At 39.6% G+C, this 22,694-nt stretch overlaps 1 protein-coding gene across 1 annotated transcript; it reads right to left on the bottom strand.

Annotated features, from left to right (window-relative positions):
- Positions 1-4,720: 4,720 nt before the first annotated feature.
- On the bottom strand, positions 4,721-7,261 carry LOC121436672 (melanoma antigen preferentially expressed in tumors-like). The gene is made up of 3 exons (XM_041636674.1): positions 6,966-7,261; positions 5,952-6,536; positions 4,721-5,234 (listed from the first exon to the last, which is right to left on the bottom strand). The coding sequence occupies exons 1-3, from the start codon at positions 7,259-7,261 to the stop codon at positions 4,721-4,723; spliced, it is 1,395 nt and encodes a 464-aa protein (XP_041492608.1).
- Between the last annotated feature and the right edge of the window lie 15,433 nt (positions 7,262-22,694).

Below are 22,694 nucleotides of genomic sequence, written 5' to 3'. Positions count from 1 at the left end.
TAGGATGCAACCAGAGACCTTTGCAGATCCAGGCATGAGTCTGGGACCTCCAAGGGAGTAGGCAGGAACCAGAGACCTCTGCAGGTATGGGCACAGATCTGGAAACTCCGACAGAGTAGGCCTGAGCCAGGACCTCTGCCAGAGCAGGCCCAATGCAGCAACCTCAGCAGAAAGAGCCCTAAGCGAGCAATCTCTGTGGAAGCAGGCCCGAATGACCCCTGGTATTGCAGAGTGTACCCCAGGAGCCCAGAGTGAACCCCGGGAACACCAAGCCACCTCCAGGAACACAAAGTGACCAATGCGGTGACTGGAACCATGGTCCTTATTGCATCACAAGGAGCAACCCTCTGAGCCTTGGATCAACTGGCACCTGGAAGACTGATCACCAGAGTCACAGACAGCCACAGTTACACCAATCAGAGGAAAAGATGAGTAGACAAGGTAAGAACACATGCAACACCACAAAGAGCAACACGACAACAATAAACACTAGTGGCCCTACAAAAGCAAATCTTGAACAAACAAATATAGATGAAGGAGAAGAAAATGACCTAAAATATAACTTTAGGAGAATGTTTGAGGCTTTTAAAGAGGAAATAAAAAAAATCCCTCAAAGAAATGGAGAAAAGGGCAAACAAAAAATTAGAAGATATCAACAATTCTCTTAAAGAAAACCAAAAAAAAGCAATCAAACAAATGAAAGAAACTATTCAAGACTTGAAATCTGAATTAAATACAATAAAGAAAACACAAACCAAGAGAATTATAAAAACAGAAATAATGAGAAAATGATCAGAAACAAGAAATGCAAGCATAAACAACAGAATACAAGAGATGGAAGAGAGAATCTTAAGTGCTGAAGATACAATAGAGGAAATAGATTTATGGGCCACAGAAAACATTAAATCTAACAAAAGCTTAATACAAAATATCCAGGAAATATGGGACACCATGAAAAGACCAAACCTAAAAATAATAGGTATAGAAGAAGTTCAACTCAAAAGCACAGAAAATATATTTAACAAAATCATGGAAGAAAACTTTCCCAACCTAAAGAAAGATATGTCTATGAAGATACAAGAAGCTTACAGACACCAAATAGACTGGATAAAAAAAAGTCCTCTCACCACATAATAATCAAAACACTAAACATACAGAATAAAGAAAGACTATTAAGAACTGCAGACATTAAGAGACCACAATTGCCAGCCAGGACTACTATACCCAGCAAAACTTTCAATCACCATAGAAGGACAAAACAAAATATTCCATGAGAGAACCAGATTTAACCAATACCTAACCACAAACCCAGCCCTACACAAAGTACTAGAAAGAAAACTCCAATCCAAGGAAGTTGGCTACATCCACAAAAGCACAAATAATAGATGATCTTACAGCAGCAAATCCCAAAGAATGGAAAAACACACAAATTAACATCACCAACAAAACAAACAAAACCCTAACTAACAGGAATTAGCAATCACTTGTAATTAATACTCCTTAATATGAAAGGAATCAACTCACCTATAAAAAGACACAGGCTAACAGATTGGATATGAAAACAGCATCCATCCTTCTGCTGCATATAAGATATTACACACCTCAACCTCAAAGACAGACATCACCTCAGAGTAAAGGGTTGGGAAAATTTTTTCCAATCAAATGGACCTAAGAATCTAAACTGGTGTAGCAATCCTAATATCTAACAAAAATAGACTTCAAACTAAAATCAATTGAGAGAGACAAAGAAGGACATTTCATATTAGTCACAGGAAAAAAATCCATGAAGAGGAAATCTCAATACTGAGCATCTAAGCCCCAAATATAGAGAATACAATTACAGCCTCATATGTTAAAAAAAAAACCTCTAAAGCTTGAACCATACATTGAACCCCACACACTAATAGTGGGAGACTTCAACACTCCACTCTCACCACTGGACAGGTCAGTCAGACAAAAAAATTAACAGAGAAATAAGGGAACTAACAGATGTTATGACTCAAATTGACTTAACAGACATCTATAGAACATTCCATCCAAACATAAAGAATATACCTTCTTCTCAGCACCTCATGGAACCTTCTCAAAAACTGATCACATACTAAGAAAAAAAAACCTCAACAAATACAAAAAATTGGAATAACCCTATGTACCTTATCAGATGACCATGGCTTTACATTAGAATTCAACGGCAACACTAATTCCAGAAGGCCACAAACACATGGAAATTAAACAGTGCTCACCTGTATCAAAAATGGGTCAAGGAAGAAATCAAAGAATTCTGAGAATTCAATGAAAATGACTGCACAACATACCCAAACTTATGGGACATAATAAAAACAGTGCTAAGAGGAAAGTTCATAACACTAAATGCCCACATAAAGAAGCTGAAAAATCCCACACTAGTGAATTAACAGAACATTTGAAAGCTCTAGACCAAAAAGAAGCAAAATCACCCAGGAGAACTAGAAGACATGAAATAATCAAATTGAGAGCCGAAATCAACAAAATAGAAACTAAGAAAACAATACAAACAATCAATGAGAAAAAAGTTTGTTCTTTGAGAAAATCAACAAAATAGACAAATCTTTATCTAAAATAACCCAAAGGCAGAAAGAGAATATCCAAATTAACAAAATCAGAAATGAAAATGGGGACATAAGAACAGACATGGGGGAAATCTAGAGAATTATTAAGAAGTCATAGTTTGAAAACCTGTACTCCAAAAAAATTGGAATACTTAAAAGAAATGGACAACTTTCTGGATAAATACCATTTACCAAAATTAAATCAAGACAATATAAGCAAATTAAATAGACCTGTAACTGCTAAAGAAGTAGAAACAGTCATCAAAAGTCTCGCAACCAAAAAAAGCCCAGGAACAGATGGTTTCAGCACAGAATTCTACAAGATTTTCAAAGAAAAACTAATACCAATAATTCTCAAATTGTTCCACACAATAGAAACAGAAGGAACAGTGCCAAACTCTTTGTATGAAGCTACAATCACCCTGATACCCAAACCACAGAAAGACATTACTAAGAAAGAGAATTACAGACCAATTTCACTCATGAACATTAATGCAAAATTACTCAATCAAATACTAGCAAATTGAATCCAAAAATACATCAGAACCATCATCCACCATGATCAAGCCAGCTTCATCTCAGAGATGCAGGGATGGTTCAACATATGAAAATCTGTCAGCATAATCCACCATATAAACAAACTGAAAAATAAAAACCACATGATCATCTCATTAGATGCTGAAAAATCCTTCAACAAAATACAACATCCCTTTGTGATAAAGGTCTTGGAGAGAGCAGGGATACAAAGAACATAATAAATGTAATAAAGGAAATAGACAACAAGCCAACAGCCAACACCAAACTAAATGGAGAGAAACTCACAGTAATCCCACTGAAATCAGGAACAAAACAAGGTTGTCCACTCTCTCCATATCTATTCAATATAGGTCTTGAGGGCCTAGGTAGAGCAATAAGACAACAAAAGGAGATCAAGGGGATACAAATCAGAAAAGAAGAAGTCAAACTCTCACTATTAGCCGATGATATGATAGTTTACACAAGTGACAACAAAAATTCTGCCAAGGAACTTCTACAACTCATAAACACTTTCAATAATGTAACAGGATACAAGATTTTCCCTAAAAATTCAGTAGCCCTCCTTTACACAGAAAGAAATCAGAGAAACATCATCTTTTACAATAGCCACAAATAGTAGAAAATATCTCTGAGTAACTCTAACCAAACAAGTGGAAAACATGTATGACATGAACTTTAAATCTTTGAAGAAAGAAATTGAAGAAGACACCAGAAAGTGGAAAGATCTCCCATGCTCTTGGGTTGGTAGAATTAACATAGTAAAAAGAGCAATCTTACCAAAAGCAAACTACAGATTCAATGCAATGTCCATCAAAATCCCAGCAGAATTCTTCACAGACCTTTAAAGAACAATGCTCAACTTCATATGGAAAAGCAAAAAACCCAGGATAGCCAAAACAATCCTGTACAGTAAAGGAACTTCTGGAGGCATCACAATCCCTGACTTCAAACTCTACTACAGAGCTACAGTACTGAAAACAGCCCGGTATTGTCATAAAAACAGACAGGAGGACCAATGGAACCGAATTGAAGACCCGGATATTATTAATCCACACACCTTCGAACACCTGATTTCTGACAAAGAAGTAAAACATATAAAATGGAAAAAAGCATACTTAACAAATGTGCTAGCATAACTGGATATTAACATATAGAAGATCCCAGGAGAATCTTACATATGAGAAATCAAAAGTAACTTGTTGAGAGGGCAAAGGCTTTGTCTTCAAGGACACCTCCCAGTATACAAACAAATTCAGGAAAAGTTGCAATGGTATTACACTGTGTTAGATATCTACAAGTGAATGAAATTAGACAACATACCATGATGTAGCCATGGCATATCGTATACCCAATACTTAAGTAATAAGATGAAGTAAGATCAAGAACAAAAAAAAAGACACACACAGGAACTCTCAAAGTTCTCCATTTTCTTCTTAGCATTAATGCATTATAACTATCAGTTACATGTCCTTATTTCTTAACTATAGGTTTCTATAACATAGGAATCTCACATATGATTCTGGGAGCTCCAGAAAAGAACACTGAATGATTAACAGGTCACATATTAGGGTTGAAACGGGGGTGAACTTGGAGATTCACTGAGAATAAGTAATCCAGTTCATGTCACTCCGCTTTGCTGCTTGTAGCATTGCCTTCAGTTGCGCTTGGACATCCGCAAGCTTCTGTCGATCTAAGCTGCCATGAACGTGCCATTGTTCATAGCAATGTAAAGGGATAGGATAAATCACATACTTCAGCTCCATCAAGGGTGTTAAGTAATGAAGGACTCTCATAAGCATCGGCATCGAAATGGGATTAGAGACAAAGCTAATCACACGGAGATGGAAACATTTAGTTAGGGCTGGAAGGATAGCCGCGAGCGCAGCATCTGTTAAATGGCAATGATTTATAGCCAAGTGCTGCAAGGTATCTGAGAGCTTCTGCAAAAGAATCTGAAGGGGCCCACAGTGATCCCAATACATTGCGTTGTTACTAAGATTCAACAGTTTTAGGTGGGTGGCCTGAGGGCTCTGGGACAGAAATTTGAGATCTCGGTAAGAAATATCACAGAACGGCAGATACAAGAAATCCAAGTTAGGTGGCAAGGCTCTGTGGAGAGAAAACAAAGATAGAACGGCTCTCAGATGTCTGATGGGAAATCGTCTGAGGAATCTAGAATAAACTGTTTCGCACACAATACGTAGCAGCAGCTAACAATACGAGCTTGAATTCAGTCAACAGATTTGTGACCCTGAAAAGTCACTTTTCTATTCTCACATGAAACGTGTATCCTTGAAAATTTTTACAGTATGTTAATAAAGAAATTTGTACCAAAGATTTAGTGGAAAATATTATCTACTTAGTAATTACAATATAATCAAAGGGGGAGCTAGTTCACCTGCTCAGAAAGAGGTAGGACAGAAGGAGCAACCTACTGGAAGCTCCCTTTGGCTAGACCATAAATGACAGCCTCTCCAATCATGGTCTGAAGCTTGGAGAATTCCCTAATGATCGGACATTACTGTCTATAGTTATATGAATATGTGCACCTTTACCACAACATAAAATCTTTCTCTCAGTTCCCCCTCTTCATCTCTTGATGGCCAGAGGAGGGCTGCATTCTTTTTTTCACCTTGACGTTTCTGGAACAGCACCCCTCAGACTATGAAAGAGACTTTTCAGCACGACTACTTTCAAATTGACAGGAGGCCAGAGACAAAAGGCATAAAGAGTTTTAAGAATCTCAGGTCTTCCCAGGAATCCTTTCTCCCCTGTGTTAAGAGACAGGAGGTTCAGGAGACCTAGGTGCATACCCTACGTCCTCACCTGAGTAGGCTGGCCAGATGATCTGTGAGGCTGAAGGATGACAAGTTGAGCTCTTTCAGGCAGGTCATGCGCCCAAGATAGCTGAGAAACACTCTGAAGACTTTCCCGTGCAAAGACCTAGAAGTGATTTTAGACAGACTAAGGCTGTCCAGATAGATCATGTGAGCCAAAAGGGTAGTGACTTCACTCAGTGAAGCCTGATCAACTGCCAGGTTGTGAATGCATGCCAGATCTAGAAACTTCAGAGTGTTTCTGGCATATGAAAATTTATCAATCTGCAAATCTCGACAGCAGAGGTGCAAGGATCCTGAGCTCTGCTCAACTTTATTCAGAAGCAAAGCAAAAAATTCCCTTTCTCTCGAGGTGCCATCAAGGGATAGGTCCACTAGTAATTCCATAGGCTGCCTTGAGGGCTGACTCTCAGGGCTTGAATCTACAATGGTGCACTGGCTTTCTAACTTCAGAATAGAGTGTACAGAGTGAGTACAGCCATGAAAGCAAGTAGGCGATTTGATACCAAATTCGGGGCATGTTGTCCTGCAGTCAATACCCTGCCTTACATCTAGGATCCTCAGTTTAGGGCTCCTGTAGGGAAAAGAAGAGATAGAACATCTAAGAGGCATGCAAATTTTAATGTAAACCTACAGGGTCGACAATGACATGTAGGGACTTAGTCTGCATTCTTGATGCCAACAAGTTCGATATCATGAAAATTCAACACCCTTTAATTAGTTTCCCCATCGTTTATCATCCTTAAATCCTCTCTGATCTTAAAGTTGGTGTTATTCTCCTATGTAGAACACCTGCTATGTAAATCCATCAATAGTACCCTCAATAACATGAACTTCATAATGAACATTGACTATATTATCAGCCTTTAGTGTTTTACCAAGTATGGTGCCAACAGCCTCACACATAAATCTTCAGCATTCACTGTTTACTACCTTTGAAAGAGCAGCAGGCTGTGGTGGAACCTCCTGGGTCTCACCATGTCTCTATTATCCAGGCTCTTACCTAGAAGCTGAATTCTGGACAGGTAGGAACTGAAAACTTTCTACCATGGCTTTCAGGAGTTCACGCTGGGGTTCCTGCACACTCAGTGTTCCAATGTGGAGACAGGTAAAAGGCCAAATTTTCACCATGGCTGTCAGTGTCTTCCTATATCCTCCCACGAAGGCAGCAGAGAACAGTGGAATAAAAAGCTCCCTTGGGATCTCCTCCAGGGAATGAATTGCAACCGGTTCATTGCTCAGTAAACTCTGTATAGCAAGATCCAATAGTGAGGACGGGTCCTTTTCTTCCATCATCATATTCCTGCATCAGGATGAGAGATACTAAGAAGTCCTGAGAGGACACCCTCAGACTCTTCTTTAAAACAAATAAGAGCAATGTAGAAAATATATTAGTTGCATGCAAAATAAGTTTTTTATGAAATGTATAACTACTTCTAGAGATGTCTACTCTGGGCATAGATTAAAAACTGATTGTTCCGAGTGTACATGTGTGTGTGTGTAAATGTGTGTGTGTGCATGCGTATGTGTGTGTACAAATGTGTATGTGTGTACAAGAAAGGCTAGCATTAGAAATAATCAGTTAGTAGAAGACAATGTGAGTTACCTATTCACCTGGCACTGTGTATTTCCTCTCAAAAGATACAAAGCATTATGAAAGAAATTGTAAATACACATAATATTGACATAATCATCATTATCTTGGAAATAACCAAACATCAAAATGACAATTATCGGAGAGAAAAAGACTGCAATTGCAGCCAGTCCTACTCCATCACCATATAATATGTGGAATGAAGCAGACAAACAAAAACTGCAAGAGACAGAAACGAAGAAATCTAATTAGCGGCATCAACTCGCCAGAAAACCTCAGAGAAAAAGTAGGTCTCAAATAACCCTAAAATATAAAAACTATTTCCCAGTGCTAAAGGAAACAGCTACCATTTTGAGATTGGACTCCATTTAAGAATCCAATTTAAATCCTTAATGTTTTTTTTTTCCTGTATTTCAAAACCAAAAAGCAGTCAAACTGAAAATAGAATGGTGATTCCTTGGGTCTGGAAAGAGTGCCAAGTTGTGGACTGACGGTAAGAAAGTATATTTGTATATGATGAAAGTAAGCTAGAAACAGTTGTGGAAATACCACAGTGACTCCCACTCAGATGTATAATTCATATGTGTTAACAACTAAATGAATGGCATTAATAAGGCATATGAATCATTTGAAGCCTCAGTGTTTGAAGCACAGAGCTTATGGGGAAGAATGGAAACACAGAGATGAGAGAGGCATTGCCAGGAACTTTAGTAACAATGAGAAAAGAAACAAAAGCAGGCAGTAAGACTCTTGTAATACATAAGAAGCAAAATCACAGTAGTCAGACATTTTCTACCACAAAAAAAGGCAAAGTGTACTAGATGGTGCTAAGCGCCAGAACACAGGATGATAAAAATAGATATCTAAAACAATGCAACATCATACAAACGAGTAAAATTCAAAGCAAAAACATTAAAAAATGAGAAAACAAAATTCTGTTTCTTGTCACATACCTAGTCTAGGGCACTTTCCTATGAGCCCGTACACACTCAGGCACAGTCCTTGGAAAGTATAACTTGCCAACTGAGATAAAATTCACCCTGGTCAAAGGCAAAGAAGAATTACATCAACTTGAGACTTTTTAGGACTGCAATCTCAGGAGACAACATTCAAGTAATCCTGAAAACTATGTTCTGAGGTTCTGAAAAATGGGCTTCTTTTACAGCATGAGGGGCAAGAGAGTTTAATCGATCCCCTTTGTCAAGAACTGTAATTCTTTTGTCTAAAGTAAAAGTCAAACCTGCTTGGAAGAAAGGAACTGGGCAGACTCACAAAGCAAGGGTGATAATGTTACAAACTGTTACAAACACTAGTGAAATTTGTTTCAAAAGTTGAAGTGCATGCTAGTACCCAAGGTCAGCCTGTTTGTGGGTGAATATGTCAGTACTCAGACAGTGTAGTTCAAAATATTAATTGCAGACTTGCCTGAAGTCTGGTTAAACAGGGGTTCTGGATCCCATTTTCAGGGTGCCAGAGCAATGCTACTGGTGTGATTTTATTTTCCCTGACAAGCTCAGTATCAAAAATATGTCTGTTCTCCCTGAGCTGATATATACATTTAATTCCATTGCAAAAATATCCTCAGATATTTTTGGGAATTAAGCAACTTGATGGTAAAACTCATACATGAAAGAGTACATGAGGAGAGGTAATAAGTGAGAAGGAAGACGAGAAAGGACTTAGACTAAACAAACAAAAACAGCAACAAAATCTTTCTAGAAAACTGTATTGATAACATCACATTACTTCTATATGAAAAGAAAAATAAGAGCTGAAGAGATGGCTCAGCATTTAAGTAAGAGAGTTTGAAAGCTGCTCTTTCAAACTCAGGTTTGATTCCCAGCATCCACATGATAGCTCACAACCATCTGTGACTTTAATTTTAGGGGATACATTACCCTTTATGACATCTGTGGGAAAAGATATGTACAAGTGCACAGACATGCATGCAGGCAAAATACCCAGTCACATACAGTGAAATTAAAAAAAAAAACTAAAAGTATAGACAGTCCAATGGAATAGCCTAAACAGCCTAGAAATAAAGTCAACACAAATGGAAATTAGTGCATAAATATGGTGGTCTGCAAAACCACTGGAGCAGTGGGGAGCATGAGACAATTAGAACAAAATTTAAAACAGATCTAAAATTGCCATTTACATCCATAATATTAACATAGATTAAAGAAGTAAGCAAAAAGTTAAACCAAGAGCTAGAGATGGTTCAACAGTGGTTAAGAGTACGGGCTGCTCATTCAGAGGACTGAGTTCAGCTCCTGACACCCACATAGAAGCTCACAACTGCCTGTATAACACCAGTTCCACGGATTCCAACATACTCTTCTGGATGCCAATGGCACTAGGCCAACACATAATGTACATGCATACATACAGGCAAAACACTCATAAACATAAAATAAAAATAATTTTAAAAGAAGTTAAACCACACACCTTCTTGAAGAAAATATGGTAGCTCTTCTTTAACCTCACTATAGGAAAGGGCTTTCTAAATATCACACAAATTCTGGAGGCAAAGAAAGAAGCAATTTGGTCACATAAAAATGAAAGTATTTCAAAGAATAAAAGTCACAATTAAATCAAAAGGCAATTAAAAAATTTCAGGTATCAGTAGACATATCAGACAACTGGAAGATATGCTAATTATCAACACATATTTAAAACTGAAAGACAATGGACCAGAAATTTGGTATAAAAATGAGGAAAAGGTGTGAAATAATAATCACACGATAATGTAAAAATACAGTTCACAAGTGATAAAAAGCTTAATTTTAATGACAATTAGGCATGCATATATAAAAACAATTATAGGATTATCAGTTAGTGTCAGGTCACCTACAGGAACAAATGTTTAAAGTAAAGCAGCATAATTCTGTTCATGGGGCTGTGAGAAAACAGTGCTTCTCACACATTGCTAGTGGAAGTGAAAACTTAGAAAAGTCTTCCAGGAAAAAAATTCAAACTGCCTAACAAAACTACATATGATATTAAATTTGACCCAATAACCCTACTTCTGGGCCTATGAAGATCTGTTTTCCTAAATACAAAAATACACATGCCTAAAGATATTCATAGGAGTGTTATTTATAATTTCAAACTGTTAAACACAATTCAAAACATAATAGGTGAATATTTAAATAAAAATACAGTATGGTCATACATACATACCATAAACAAATGTGAAAAAGAATAACGGAAATTTCTATGAAGTGGCAGGGCATCATTTCTACAAATGCGGTTAGATGCAAACTAGAAGGACGATGTATCTTACGTTACCTTTAATTAAGAAGGCAATATAACATAACACGTAATTTCTCCTTTTTGCAGAGTACAGGAAAAAGTCCAGACTGAATGCACTAGCTATCCCTACAGGGGGAGGACAGGAAGGAAACGGGAAATAAGAAGAGGGTAGAAGAGAGGAGTGGCACTTCCCCCAGCATACAGACTTCTGTAACAGAGATTTAGGAATAATAGTAATCTTCACATAGCCAAAACACAAACACAATTGCCCTCTTGCACCTTTACTACTCTATTAACAGATCCAAGTCACCACTGATAGAAAATATTCTGAAAAACCTGTCTGCAGTGGATATGGACAGGATGCCTTCTTGCCTCTATTCCCTAAGTAATACAGCACAATAATTCACATAGCATTTACATTGAATTGGAAACTATAAGTAATTTATAGATGAATTAATGTATAATGAAGAACACAGTACCTTATATGCCAATACTATACCATATGATACAAAGATCGCGAGCTTCTACAGAATTTCAGTGAAAACTCACTGACAGATTTCTGGAACCAGTACACTGTTGATAGCAAGGAACAGGTAAAACAATTTTAGAGAACAGAATATGGGGTAACTGAAGCATTAACAAATTTAACTATAGTTTGTGGGTGCATGCATGTGGATGTATGTGCATGTGTGCATGTGGCAGACACACACTGACATCAGTTGTCTTCCTCTGTCTCATTCCTCCTTATGTTTGGCTATTAGGTTTCTCACTGAGACTGGAGCTCATTGATTTAACCAGGATGACTGACCAATGAGCACTTGGCTCTGTCTTTCCATCATTTCCCCCAGCATAGGGAATTATGGATGTTTTCAGCCATGCTTAAATTTTACATTAGTGCTAGAGATAAACTTAGGACCCCTCGTGCTTGTGTGACAAGCACGTCACCAAGCTGGCCATCTTCCCAGTTCTTAAACTAACCAGATAGTTAATGAATATAAACACAATAGAGGAATGACTAAGACAATGGTTTGGGAAGAAACTTTGGAAAGCACTGAGTTAACTTTATTCTTCAAGATAAAGACTGAGCTCTTGGAAGTGATGAACATGGTATAAGCAGTTTCTCTTTATTTATCCCTTCCTCATACCCTGTTCTCTGTTTCTATGGGCTTATCTCTTCTAGATATTTTATCTGAGTGGTAGCATAAAATGCCTTGTCTTTATATTTGACTTGCTTTTGCTTAATAACGTTTCAGAGATTTAGCCAAGCGATAGCATGTATCAATACTTCATTCCTTCCTATAGTTGGATAACATTCTATTGTGTGTATATTTTTAAAAAGATAAAGACTGAAAGAAGTGTACAAAAACATCTATTAATAAGTCATTTCTAACAGGGGTGTTGGCTAGTAATTATGAAACTACCCTGTATATACAGACTAGGAATGAAAAAAGTTAAGAAATATGTCACAGATGATCCAAAACAGATCAGAAAAAGTAACTTACAGATAAGGCTAGAATAGATTGGTATCTCGTGTATTTGAGTCCTAAGTTTTAGTATCAACACATACAGCTAAATGCAGAAATACATAAGCATGTGTTAATATAAACATGGGTAGGTAAACACAATATGCATCCCACCTCTCTCTATGGACAGGACCTAGCACAAGTGAAACCCAATTTAAAATGAGCACACACAAAGACATTAGTTTTTATCATTCTTAGAGGGGGGAAAAGACTCCTTTAGAAAGTAGACTTAGTCTAAGATCATGGTGGGAAAAATTTCAAGATGGCCTTGAAATCTTTATAGTGACAGAAAATGAGTGTAAGAAAGAGATGTGGGTATAAAACTAACTAAAAGGCAAACCCAATGGCCAAAGCTAGAACAGTTTAAGGAACAAAAATATAATTTAATATGATTATAATGTAAGGTATATTAATTACTCATAACCATATATCAATAGAAATAAATTGAAGTGGGTGAAGAAAAGATAGCTCCTTCTTTAAAGGAATTCCAATCAACATATCTGGTAAGAACGAGAAAAGCTGAAGACCACCATCAGGTGACATTTGTTTCAGGTTAGGTCCCTAGAAACATCTAAATGCAGTGAGTCAGAGTCTGAGAAGACAAAGGGTATTTTATATCTGAAACTGTTTCCTTTGCCAGGTTATTATTTTTTAAAAAAAAAGATAATAGTAGCATCACACTGGCGCAACATAAATGTTACATTTAATGATGGGGATAAAGTAAACTTTATCAGTAATGCAACATATGTATGCAATGTTACTGCCCAGATTTTGGAAGCAAGACAAGGAACGGAATCATTTTTGTGGCAATGTGATACGAGATTTAAAATGAAATACCAAAAATATGCCTGGTTTGCCATCAGAAGGAAAAACAAAGTGGATTTCTGCAGAATGAGTTGTCCTCCGCACCATTCGCCATGGAAAGATGATCCCTAGCTAAGGTAGCCTCTTTCCTTATGATGTACACCACAACACACTGTCTGTTTATGTCTGAGTAGCAGATTTCAGTTCCTCACGAATCCACAGTATTGTTCAAGCGGGCAAATCATCTTTGTATTAGCCAGGTTATTCTGTTGCCTCGTTAGTACTAAGAGTGTCCACACGGTGATTGCTTGCTTACTTTCTTCCACTTTGTGGGTTTTCTTACCGTGTGATATCCACCCGTCTTAGGCTGTATATGTTAAGAGTAAACATCGGTGTAATTTATCTGTTCAGTGTCAGGTATCATACACTTACCGACCCAATGGAAGGCATACCTCCTGCATAAGTAGGATGAATGAGAGGACAGAAAAACAGGTAATTTTTGCCAAAAATGAATAGTTTCAATCAAACCATTACAAGTCATGAAAGTCAGGGTGAAGCTGGCAGACTAGAAACTGCCTTTGTGTCAAATCCTGAATTGAAGAGTTACTATAAAAGCTAGCCATGGTGACCTACACTTATGATCCCAGCATTTGGGAGGTGGATATGGGAGGGTCACAAGTTCAAGGTCATTGTTGGCCACACAGGGAGTTGGAGTTGTGCTACGCTACATCAGACCCTGTATCTAAACAAATAAGGAAATACACATAAAAAGAAAGAGTCATGATAAGAAGCAGCAGAAATCAGCAAAAATGTTATAGGTTAGTGAACAATTTGGAGAAACAGGCTGGGCAGCCCAAAGCAGGTAGCTCCTTAAAACTTCAACATCACCCTCCTGTCACGACTAGTAAAGGAAAAGACTCATCCTAGTGGAAAAGAGGAGAACCCAGGTAAAGAGACTGAGATTTCTATTTTATTTTATTCTAATTTTGTCTTGTGTGTGGATGTTTTGCCTGCATATCTGATTGCTAAGCGCACTTGTCTCTGAATACCTGCGGTAACCAGAAGAAGGCACCGGATCCCCTGGAACTGGGGTTACTGAGAGTTGTAAGTCACCAAGTGGGTACTGGATTTGAACTCAGGTCCTCTGGAAGGGCATATTTTAACCATTGAGCCAGTATTTCATCCCTGAGACTGGGGGTTCTATGAACAGGACATGCCTACCATTTTCACAATGTTTAAATTGAGCTGGGAAATCTGGGATGACACTGGTTCTATATGTGTGACAAATGATCATGAAGAAAAAAGTCTGATTTTTTTTTACTCCTAGTGTTCCAAAGTTTTGTCCTTCCAGGTGCAATCTCAAGAGCAGCCGACAGTTTAAGAAAAAGCTAATCCGGTAAATAAGAACTAGAGAGAGGCTGCCACACCAGATTTATGGGGAGACACCTGTAGAAGGCAGTGAAGGGTTGGGTGAATGACAGGCAAGGACGCACTGAAAAAGACAGGCAGCAGCTCCTCGGGAACTGAAGGCCCCACCACTCTGAGCTCACACCACTTGCATGTTAATGAGAAATCTCTGCCACCTTGTGAGGACACTGATGATCCCATGCGTGAGGTTGGGGAGCAGTCCTACATCTGAAGTCACTTACCTTCTGGTTCAGTGCTGGTGAAACTGAGAATCCTGAGTTTCAGGTCCACGAAGGCCTTACGTTGTAGCAGCCTCTTCCCTCTCACAGATGATCTACTGTTGGGTGAGAAGTGAGTGCCCTAAGACAAAAATCCCAACACACACCTCAGGGCTCTATTTCCTTTCCTTAGTCTTAAAGGCCACTTGTGACATACACCCTGACATGGACATTAGCACACTCAGAATTTACAAACCAGAGAGTCTCTGGAGAGAGGGAGAACCCACTCTTCTCAGAGACATCAAAACAATGTGTGGCCCAGAGGTCCCTAGGACACAAAGAAGGGATACTTCGAAAAGAAAGACACTATATTAGACAACTGAAGTTTGATTGGTAGGGGCTTCAGCACCAGCCTAACAGTTACCAAGGGTAAAACCATCCAAATTCTGAGCTGGAGAGAGGGCTCAGCCGTTTAAAAATTGACTCATTTCACAAAAAAAAAAAAAAAAAAAAAAAAAAAAAAAAAAAAAAAAAACACTGGTCAGATTTGGTTCACAAAGCCTACTTGCCAGCTCGCAACCGTAGGAACTCACTCCACTTCCAAACTCCACGGGCCCTGGCGCACATGTATTTCTCATGCAAGGGCACACACACACATTAAAAATAAACAATTTCCAGAAAGATAATCCAGTTTTAGTTCCCCACCAAGTCCAACTGACAGGCTCCAATATTAGTGGACCTGGAAATAAGCATCTCTAAGACTTGGACACTTAAAAAAAAGTTTTGGTCTTGCCCATTGTGTTTCCTCTTTTTTTTTCTGCTAGGCTTCTGTATCACTTACACCTTACAGCATTTTCAAACCTCGTAGCTGTTATTCCTTTCGGTACACTGCCTTCGTTTCGTTCCCATGTTTGTAACTAGGCACGCCTATCATTATCTCTTTCTCTTTCCCCTTCTCTTCCTAACATGCTTCCCTTCTTTCCGTCTCCATTTTCCTTTCTGTCATTCAACATTGCTTCTTAAGGCTCCCTCTCACCCTGCTCAGTTCATTTACTTCATTGACTATATATCCCCCTGGAACCACATTCCATACTTCTCTGCACACTACTTTTGATCCTGTTCTATTCTTGTTTGGGCTGTGGGTAGTGGGATTTAATTAATTTCATGTCTCTTTATAGTCACGGTCTATATTGGTGTTACAGCTGTTATAGTAGTTATTTCTGTCCTCTCCGAACAGTAGGCTGCTCGCTAGCCTCACCCAATGAAACTTGAAGAGAAACCAACAGGAACTGATGTAGAAATCATAGCACAATAGGAAAAGCAGGGAAAATAATCATAACCGCTCAAACGATGAAACTAAAGGCAATGAAGTGGTTGAAAGTCTGGGCTAAGAATGCAAACTACGGGTGAAAAAGTTTCAGTGATTTCAAAGAAGATACCAAGTAACGTGTGAAGGAATCCAACTAAGGACATGGAGATGCAAACCAAAAACTACATGAGAACTTCAGCAAGAAATTGAGAGACTGAAAACAAACAAAAAAATAGAAACATTAAAAGTACAAATAAAACAATCAAAGGAAAAGCCATGTAGAAAGGCTCACCAGCAAACTGTATCAGTATCAGCTAAGTTAAAGACCATTAGGACTGGACAAAAGAATCAAGCAAATTCTACATTTAAACATCAATAACAAAAATAAATAAATAACGAAGGTGAACTCTGAGAAGCCCTAGCTCAACTCGGGTCATACAGTATGCTCACCAGCTCAGAGTAAAACCTCATGATTGCCAGGCAGTGGTGGCGCGGACCTTTAATCCCAGCACTCGGAAGGAAGAGACAAGCAGATGTCTGTGAGTTCGAGGCCAGCCTGGTTTACAGAGCTAGTTCCAGGACAGGCTCCAAAGCCACAGAGAAACCCTGTCTCAACCCCCCCTCCAAAAAAGCACAATTAAGTTGGTTTCTATCAGGGTCAGGGGTGGTTGAAGTTACAAAAATCAATAAAGGCAATACAGCACATAAATACATTCAGAACTGAGACCACAGGGCAGTCTAACACATGCAGGAAAATGTGCTTGCTTAAGCAGGGCACATGCTAAAACTGGAAAAACATGCAGAAAAGACATTGAAAAAGCCAAAGAAATGTTCATGACAAAAGTCCTGAAGATTCTAAGAACACACCTCAACATAAAATGGTTCTATATAACAAACCTATAGCTAACATTATACTAAACTGTGAAGACCAGAAACCATTTTATCTAAAGCCAATGAATAAAACAATAGGATCTGCTCCGTAAAACCCTTCTCAATATGCTGCTTGAAGGGTTTGCTCACAACAATAATGCAAAAGAAAATAAATAGGATAAAACAAGAAGCTAATTCCAGGCCTGGATTGGCAGAGGAAACAGATGGTACTCCCCCACCCAGAGTTTTTGGTCTGGGGAGGTCAGAATCAACCAACAGCCCAACCAACATATCAATCAGGTGCACTGCCTGAGTTTTCTAGGCCTAGGCATGAGAGAGAGTAAAGGCAACAACTCCGGGCCATGCCTGTGACCCAAGCAAGACTCCCAACCCTGAGTGATCAGACACTATTGTAGTGAGAGTGTGCAGGGTAGGGAGGTGGAAGAGAGGGAGATGGACTGGCTCATGAGCTGGGAAGAAAGGCAGATCTGGAGAGGTGAGGGTGGTGAAGAGAGAGCTGACATGAATGGTGAGTTGGCCACCTGAGTCCAGAGAGATGTCCAGGCCTGGGCTATGACCAAGGGCCAAGTCTTGCTCTGGGGTCCTGGAACAGCCAAGGGATGTTGAGTTGAAGTCTGCGGCTCCTGTCGGGGCTGGGGACTATGCAGGCGAGGGGCATGTGGTCTGGGCCACCACCTGGGGCCACGCTGGTGTCCAAGAGCCATGCTGCCACAGGAGCCATGGTGGTCCAAGCAGCCTGCACTGCCACCTGAGATGATGCTGACATCTGGGTCCAGGCTGCTGCCTAGGAACATGTTGGGATCTGTGCTCCTATCACAGCCAGGGTCTGGGCTGCAACCTATGGCCATTAGGGTGTCTGAGAGCCATTCTGCTACCAGGGACATCCTGATCTGAGTGGCTGCACTGGCACTCAGAGCCATGGTATTGTCCAGGCCAGGGTTGCTTCCAAGTGCCATGTCTGAGTCATTGTCCCTATAGCAACCAGGGTCTGGGTTGATGTCTGGGATTCCTGTTACCACCGAGGGCCAAGTAGATGACCAGGGCACTGGTCAGTCACCTCATTCAATGTTGGTGCCTAAGGAACACGTTGCTGTAAGGGCCTTACTGATCTGGGTGGCTGGTGCTGCCATCTGAAGCCATGGAGATGTCTAGCATTGGCCACTGCCCAGAGCCATGTCTGGGTCCATGGTCTTGCTGCAGCTAAGGTTTGTGAAGATGCCTATGGCCCATGTTAGCAGAAGGGATCTTTGGAACCATGCTGTTGCTGAGCCAGGCCCACCCTTCACTGTCCCTGGGATAGCTGTCCCTGCCCCTCACTGGATACTATAGCAGGGGAGTTGGTCCCTACCACTACAGGGAGAGCTCACCCCAATACAGGTAAAATGCCACCCACTGCCACAGGTGTGCACCTCACCCGAGCAACACACTACAGCTGACCCTGTGGGCAGGAAGCAGGTTTGCTGACCCTGAGGGCAAGAGAGCAGACCTGACCCTGCCTCCTTTCATCTGTCACATGGTGGTGTGGGTGAGAGAAAAGTTTCCTCTCCCCTCACCCATTACCACCTGGGGCAGGTGAGAGAACTGGCCCTGGCTCATAAGAGTGGGAGAGCTAGCCCTAACACACAGCAGCCGCAGTGCAAGGAAGAGCAGGCTCAGCCCCCTGTCTGGGCAGCACACTAGAGCTGATCCCGTGGTCTGGGGCAAAGGTGAGCTAACCCTGAAGGCCTGAGAGCAGGATAGATGACCCTGTCTGGCCTTGTATGCCTCCTACAGCAATGGGAAAAAGGGCACTGCACCTTGCCTGGGCAAAACAGTAGAGCTGGCCCTGGTGGTGTGGGTGTGGGAGACTGATCTGAGGACCTGAGAGCAGAAAAACCGGCCCCTCTCCTTGCTGCAGGCTGCACTGGCTGAGCTAACCAAGGCAGTGTTGGAGAGCTTACCTGGTAGTGTTGAGAGAAAGAAGAGGGGCTGACCAATCCAGATACCAGTCCCTTCCCACCCCCAGGCCCAGCACCAGGACTATGAGTTAGCCCACCTCATTTATGAACTCATCCACCTTATCTATGAACATCTGGAGCATGTGAAAGTGACGAACCTACAGATCCAGAACAGCAGGATCTCCACAACCCAGGACAACTTCAGGATATCCAAGAGGAGCCCCAATGAGAGCCCATTATCAGTGGTCTAGCAGAGGCCAGAGGCCTTGAACCAGACCAATGAGTCATAGCAGTGAACACTTAAAAGATGAATGAAGTAAAGAGTAAACTGTGTGACTCAATGGGCCACACTACAGCTTCCACAACACAAGTCTTCTCTCTTTTATTTATTTATATTTTGTTTTGTTTTGTTTCTTTGCTCTGCTTGGTTTGTCTTCTAAATTTGGTTTTGATTGGTGGGTTGCAAGGGCAGAGGGCAGATGCAAGGGGAAAAGGAGATAAGTGGGATCGGAATGCCTGATGAGAAACCCACAAAGAATCAATAAAGAGAAATAAAGCAAATGAAAAGGAGATTAAATAATCTCTATGTACAAGTGACATGTTCATGTGATTAAAAGAGTACAAACACTCAAACATAAACACTAGTATGTGCTGAACCCTTTCACCATGGAAGCAGGGTACACAACAACATAAAAAAATGTCCATTTCATAGTGACCCAAACCCCTGATACTGAGAAATAAAACAGAAACACACGCACAGTAATTGGTTTCAAAAATTTAAACTACCTAGGAATAAACCTAACTGATGAGTGAAGTACTTGAACAATGAAAACATTAAAACACGAAAGAAATTTAAAGAGGCGGCGCTAGAAGAGTAAAAAGCTTCCGGCTCACATAGATGAACAAAATGACTATGTTACTGAACGTTATATACAGATGCAATGCAATGCCTTGCAAAATCCCAATTCTATTTATCTCAAAGGAAAACATAGTCCCAAAATACAGAGATGAAAACAAAACTAGTCACAGCAATGCTGGAGGTGGTACAACATCTGCTCTCAGATTACACTATGGAGCCAGCAAAACAACAACAACAACAACAACAAAACGAATTCTGCTGCAAGAAGAGATATGTAGACCCCTGGAATAGAACCGAAGACTCAGAAATGCAACTATACAGCCACAGCCACTTAGATATTTTTCAAGAAACCAAAAAAAAAAAAAAATGAGGAAAACTCCTTCAACAAATGAATCTGGTAAAGTTGGCTAACTAGATCTTAATGGATGATCACTCATTCCTGTCCCTCACTCCTCCAAAACTAACTCAAAATAGAATAAAGAAAGATCCTAATGAATGATGGGACATGCTGAAATCTCTAACAAACCATGAGGAGAGTGCCTTAATATATAGGCACAGCAAAGACTTTTTATTTTTATTTATTTATTTATTTATTTATTTATTTATTTATTTATTTATTTATTTATTTATTTTGGGTTTTCAAGACAGGGTTCTCTGTAGCTTTGGAGCCTGTTCTGGAACTAGCTCTTGTAGACCAGGCTGGTCTCGAACTCACAGAGATCCGTCTGCCTCTGCCTCCCGAGTGCTGGGATTAAAGACGTGCGCCATCACTGCCTGGCTGCAAAGACTTTCTAAAGAGGACTCTGAAAACATCTTAGGAAACAACAATCAAAAGTGATAAATTTAAAATATTCTGTAGAAAGGGCTGGAGACGGCTAGGTGGTTAACAGTACTTGCTGTTCTTGCAGAGGTCCCAGGTTTAAGTACTGGCACCCTGGTGGCAGCTAACGACAGTCGATAGCTCCAGTGCTAGGAGACCTGACACCCTTTTCTGGTCTCTACAGACTCAAGAACACACACGCTGCACATACATACGTAAAGGCAAAATACTCATCTTCACAGATAATAGACAGCTCTTTGAAAAAAAGGCTTCTGTAGAGGAAACAGGTAACAGTGAAGAGACAAATCTCAGCTATGGACCTAACAAGAATAATAACTACAATCTATAAAGAAACACAAATATTAATAAATAAAGGAACCAACAAATAACGAATGAAGTGGAGAGTTCTCCAAGGAATATGGCTAATAAATGCATTTAGAAATGGTAACTCCCCATAACCATCAAATAAATGCTTGGATAAAGCATACTGAAACTGTACCTTCCCCAGTCACAATGGTTCCCATCAGGAAAACAAATACCAAATGCTGGGTAGAGCGTGGGAAGAAAGAACAATCACACACACTATTAGAGGTTTTAAGAAGACTAATATTACAGTGCCCTTTTCTACAAGTCCCCTTGCTCCACTCAAACATTCTTCTTTTTACATTTGCATGTATACAATATAAAATGTAATACATAGAATATAATATGTAACACATATAAATATAATACATATAACATGTAATATGCAATACATAATATATGGTACATAATTATAATGTAATATGCAATATTTAATGTATAATATGATATATAAGTATATACACATAGAATACCCATATGTATGTGTATAATACATATATAATATATACATATATCTATATACTTTATGTATATATACAAGTATATGTGTGTGTAGTGTTTTGTGTAAATGTCATATGAAAACCTTTCACTGTGTACATTATGTAAGAAAAGTTGAGGTGAAATAAAACTGTCATAATTTTGAGAAAAAAGTGACTGACCAGTATTCTTCAAATGTGTCAGAGTTGTGAATCCAGAGAAGATTGAAGACCTGCCGATCTAGATGAGACTATGGAGAAATTCTGGTCAAATTCAATGAAGTATCTGGAATAAAAAAGAAAACATTACTGAAGTAACTCACTAAAAGCAAATGAAATCTGTAGTTAACTTATCAGCACATGAGCCATGTTAATATCCTAGGCTGGTTAATCTTACACTTTTATGAGATATTTAGATTATGCAAATCTTTGTGAGCACTCTCTTACAAGTCTAAAATCATTTCATGAAATCAGGATTAAAATGGTAGGTCTGGAAGCATACATCTGTAATCCCAGTATGAAGAAACAGAAAGCCAATGAGTAGATAGATACCCAGTGACACTGGGCGCAACCATCTGTCCTAAAGACTCCATTATAGGAAATGAAATCACACTTATTTACAGTAGGTAGGTGGGCATAGATTTTAAAGTATTGAATACAATAGAAATGGAAAGAAATACCTATACAATTCAGTCCTTGCTGTTGGAAAAGACCAACACATACAAACTAATGACCTAGGAAACTAAGATGTAACTATGGAATATGATTCTTTTAAGGTCTCACCACGTTCGCTATCCCAGTTGAAGCAGACTTCAAAATCTTCTTACGGCTCCGGAAATGCCACCACGCCTGGCTCAGGAATATAAATCTTGGAAGAGGGGGTGAAAGGATGTATGGAGAACTTTAAAGAGAAAGTAGGAGATGATTAGTTACATACTTGACGAAACTGACCCCTCACACGGGCTGGGACCATTGAGGGATCCATCTAGATCACAGACTCATCACTCTACCCTTGCCATTTAGCCCCAAACAAGTTTAACTAATTAAAAGAAACTATTATAGTTTACTTACCTTGGCGGATCCGTGAAGTTTTCTTGACTTATCCACTCCCTCAGCAGTGGCAGCCGTTCATTTCTGGAGAGGAGTTCCCGGTGGTGGGCACGCCATAGTCTTTGGTGGCGGCTGCCCCTCAACGGTTCCTTCCCCTATTTAAAGCAGCCGCTGCACTATTCTGATTGGCTTTGCAGGGTCAGCTGACTTGTCTCGAACCCTTCCA

Source organism: Microtus oregoni, unplaced genomic scaffold, assembly GCF_018167655.1.
Source record: "Microtus oregoni isolate MIOR12 unplaced genomic scaffold, Mior012 000050F_002, whole genome shotgun sequence".
Lineage (NCBI taxonomy): Eukaryota > Metazoa > Chordata > Mammalia > Rodentia > Cricetidae > Microtus > Microtus oregoni.
Note: the sequence above shows the minus strand (reverse complement) of the source record. Positions and strands in the feature narration are given on the sequence as shown.

Excerpts from the sequence above, each read along its gene's own strand:
- LOC121436672 (XM_041636674.1), bottom strand. The coding sequence starts at position 7,261 with ATGATGATGGAAGAAAAGGACCCGTCCTCACTATTGGATCTTGCTATA. Across the intron at positions 6,537-6,965 it reads GTCCAGAATTCAGCTTCTAG|GAGCCCTAAACTGAGGATCC; the intron begins GTAAGAGCCTGG and ends TTTTCCCTACAG. Across the intron at positions 5,235-5,951 it reads CATCTGGCCAGCCTACTCAG|AGCCTTGCCACCTAACTTGG; the intron begins GTGAGGACGTAG and ends TTCTCTCCACAG.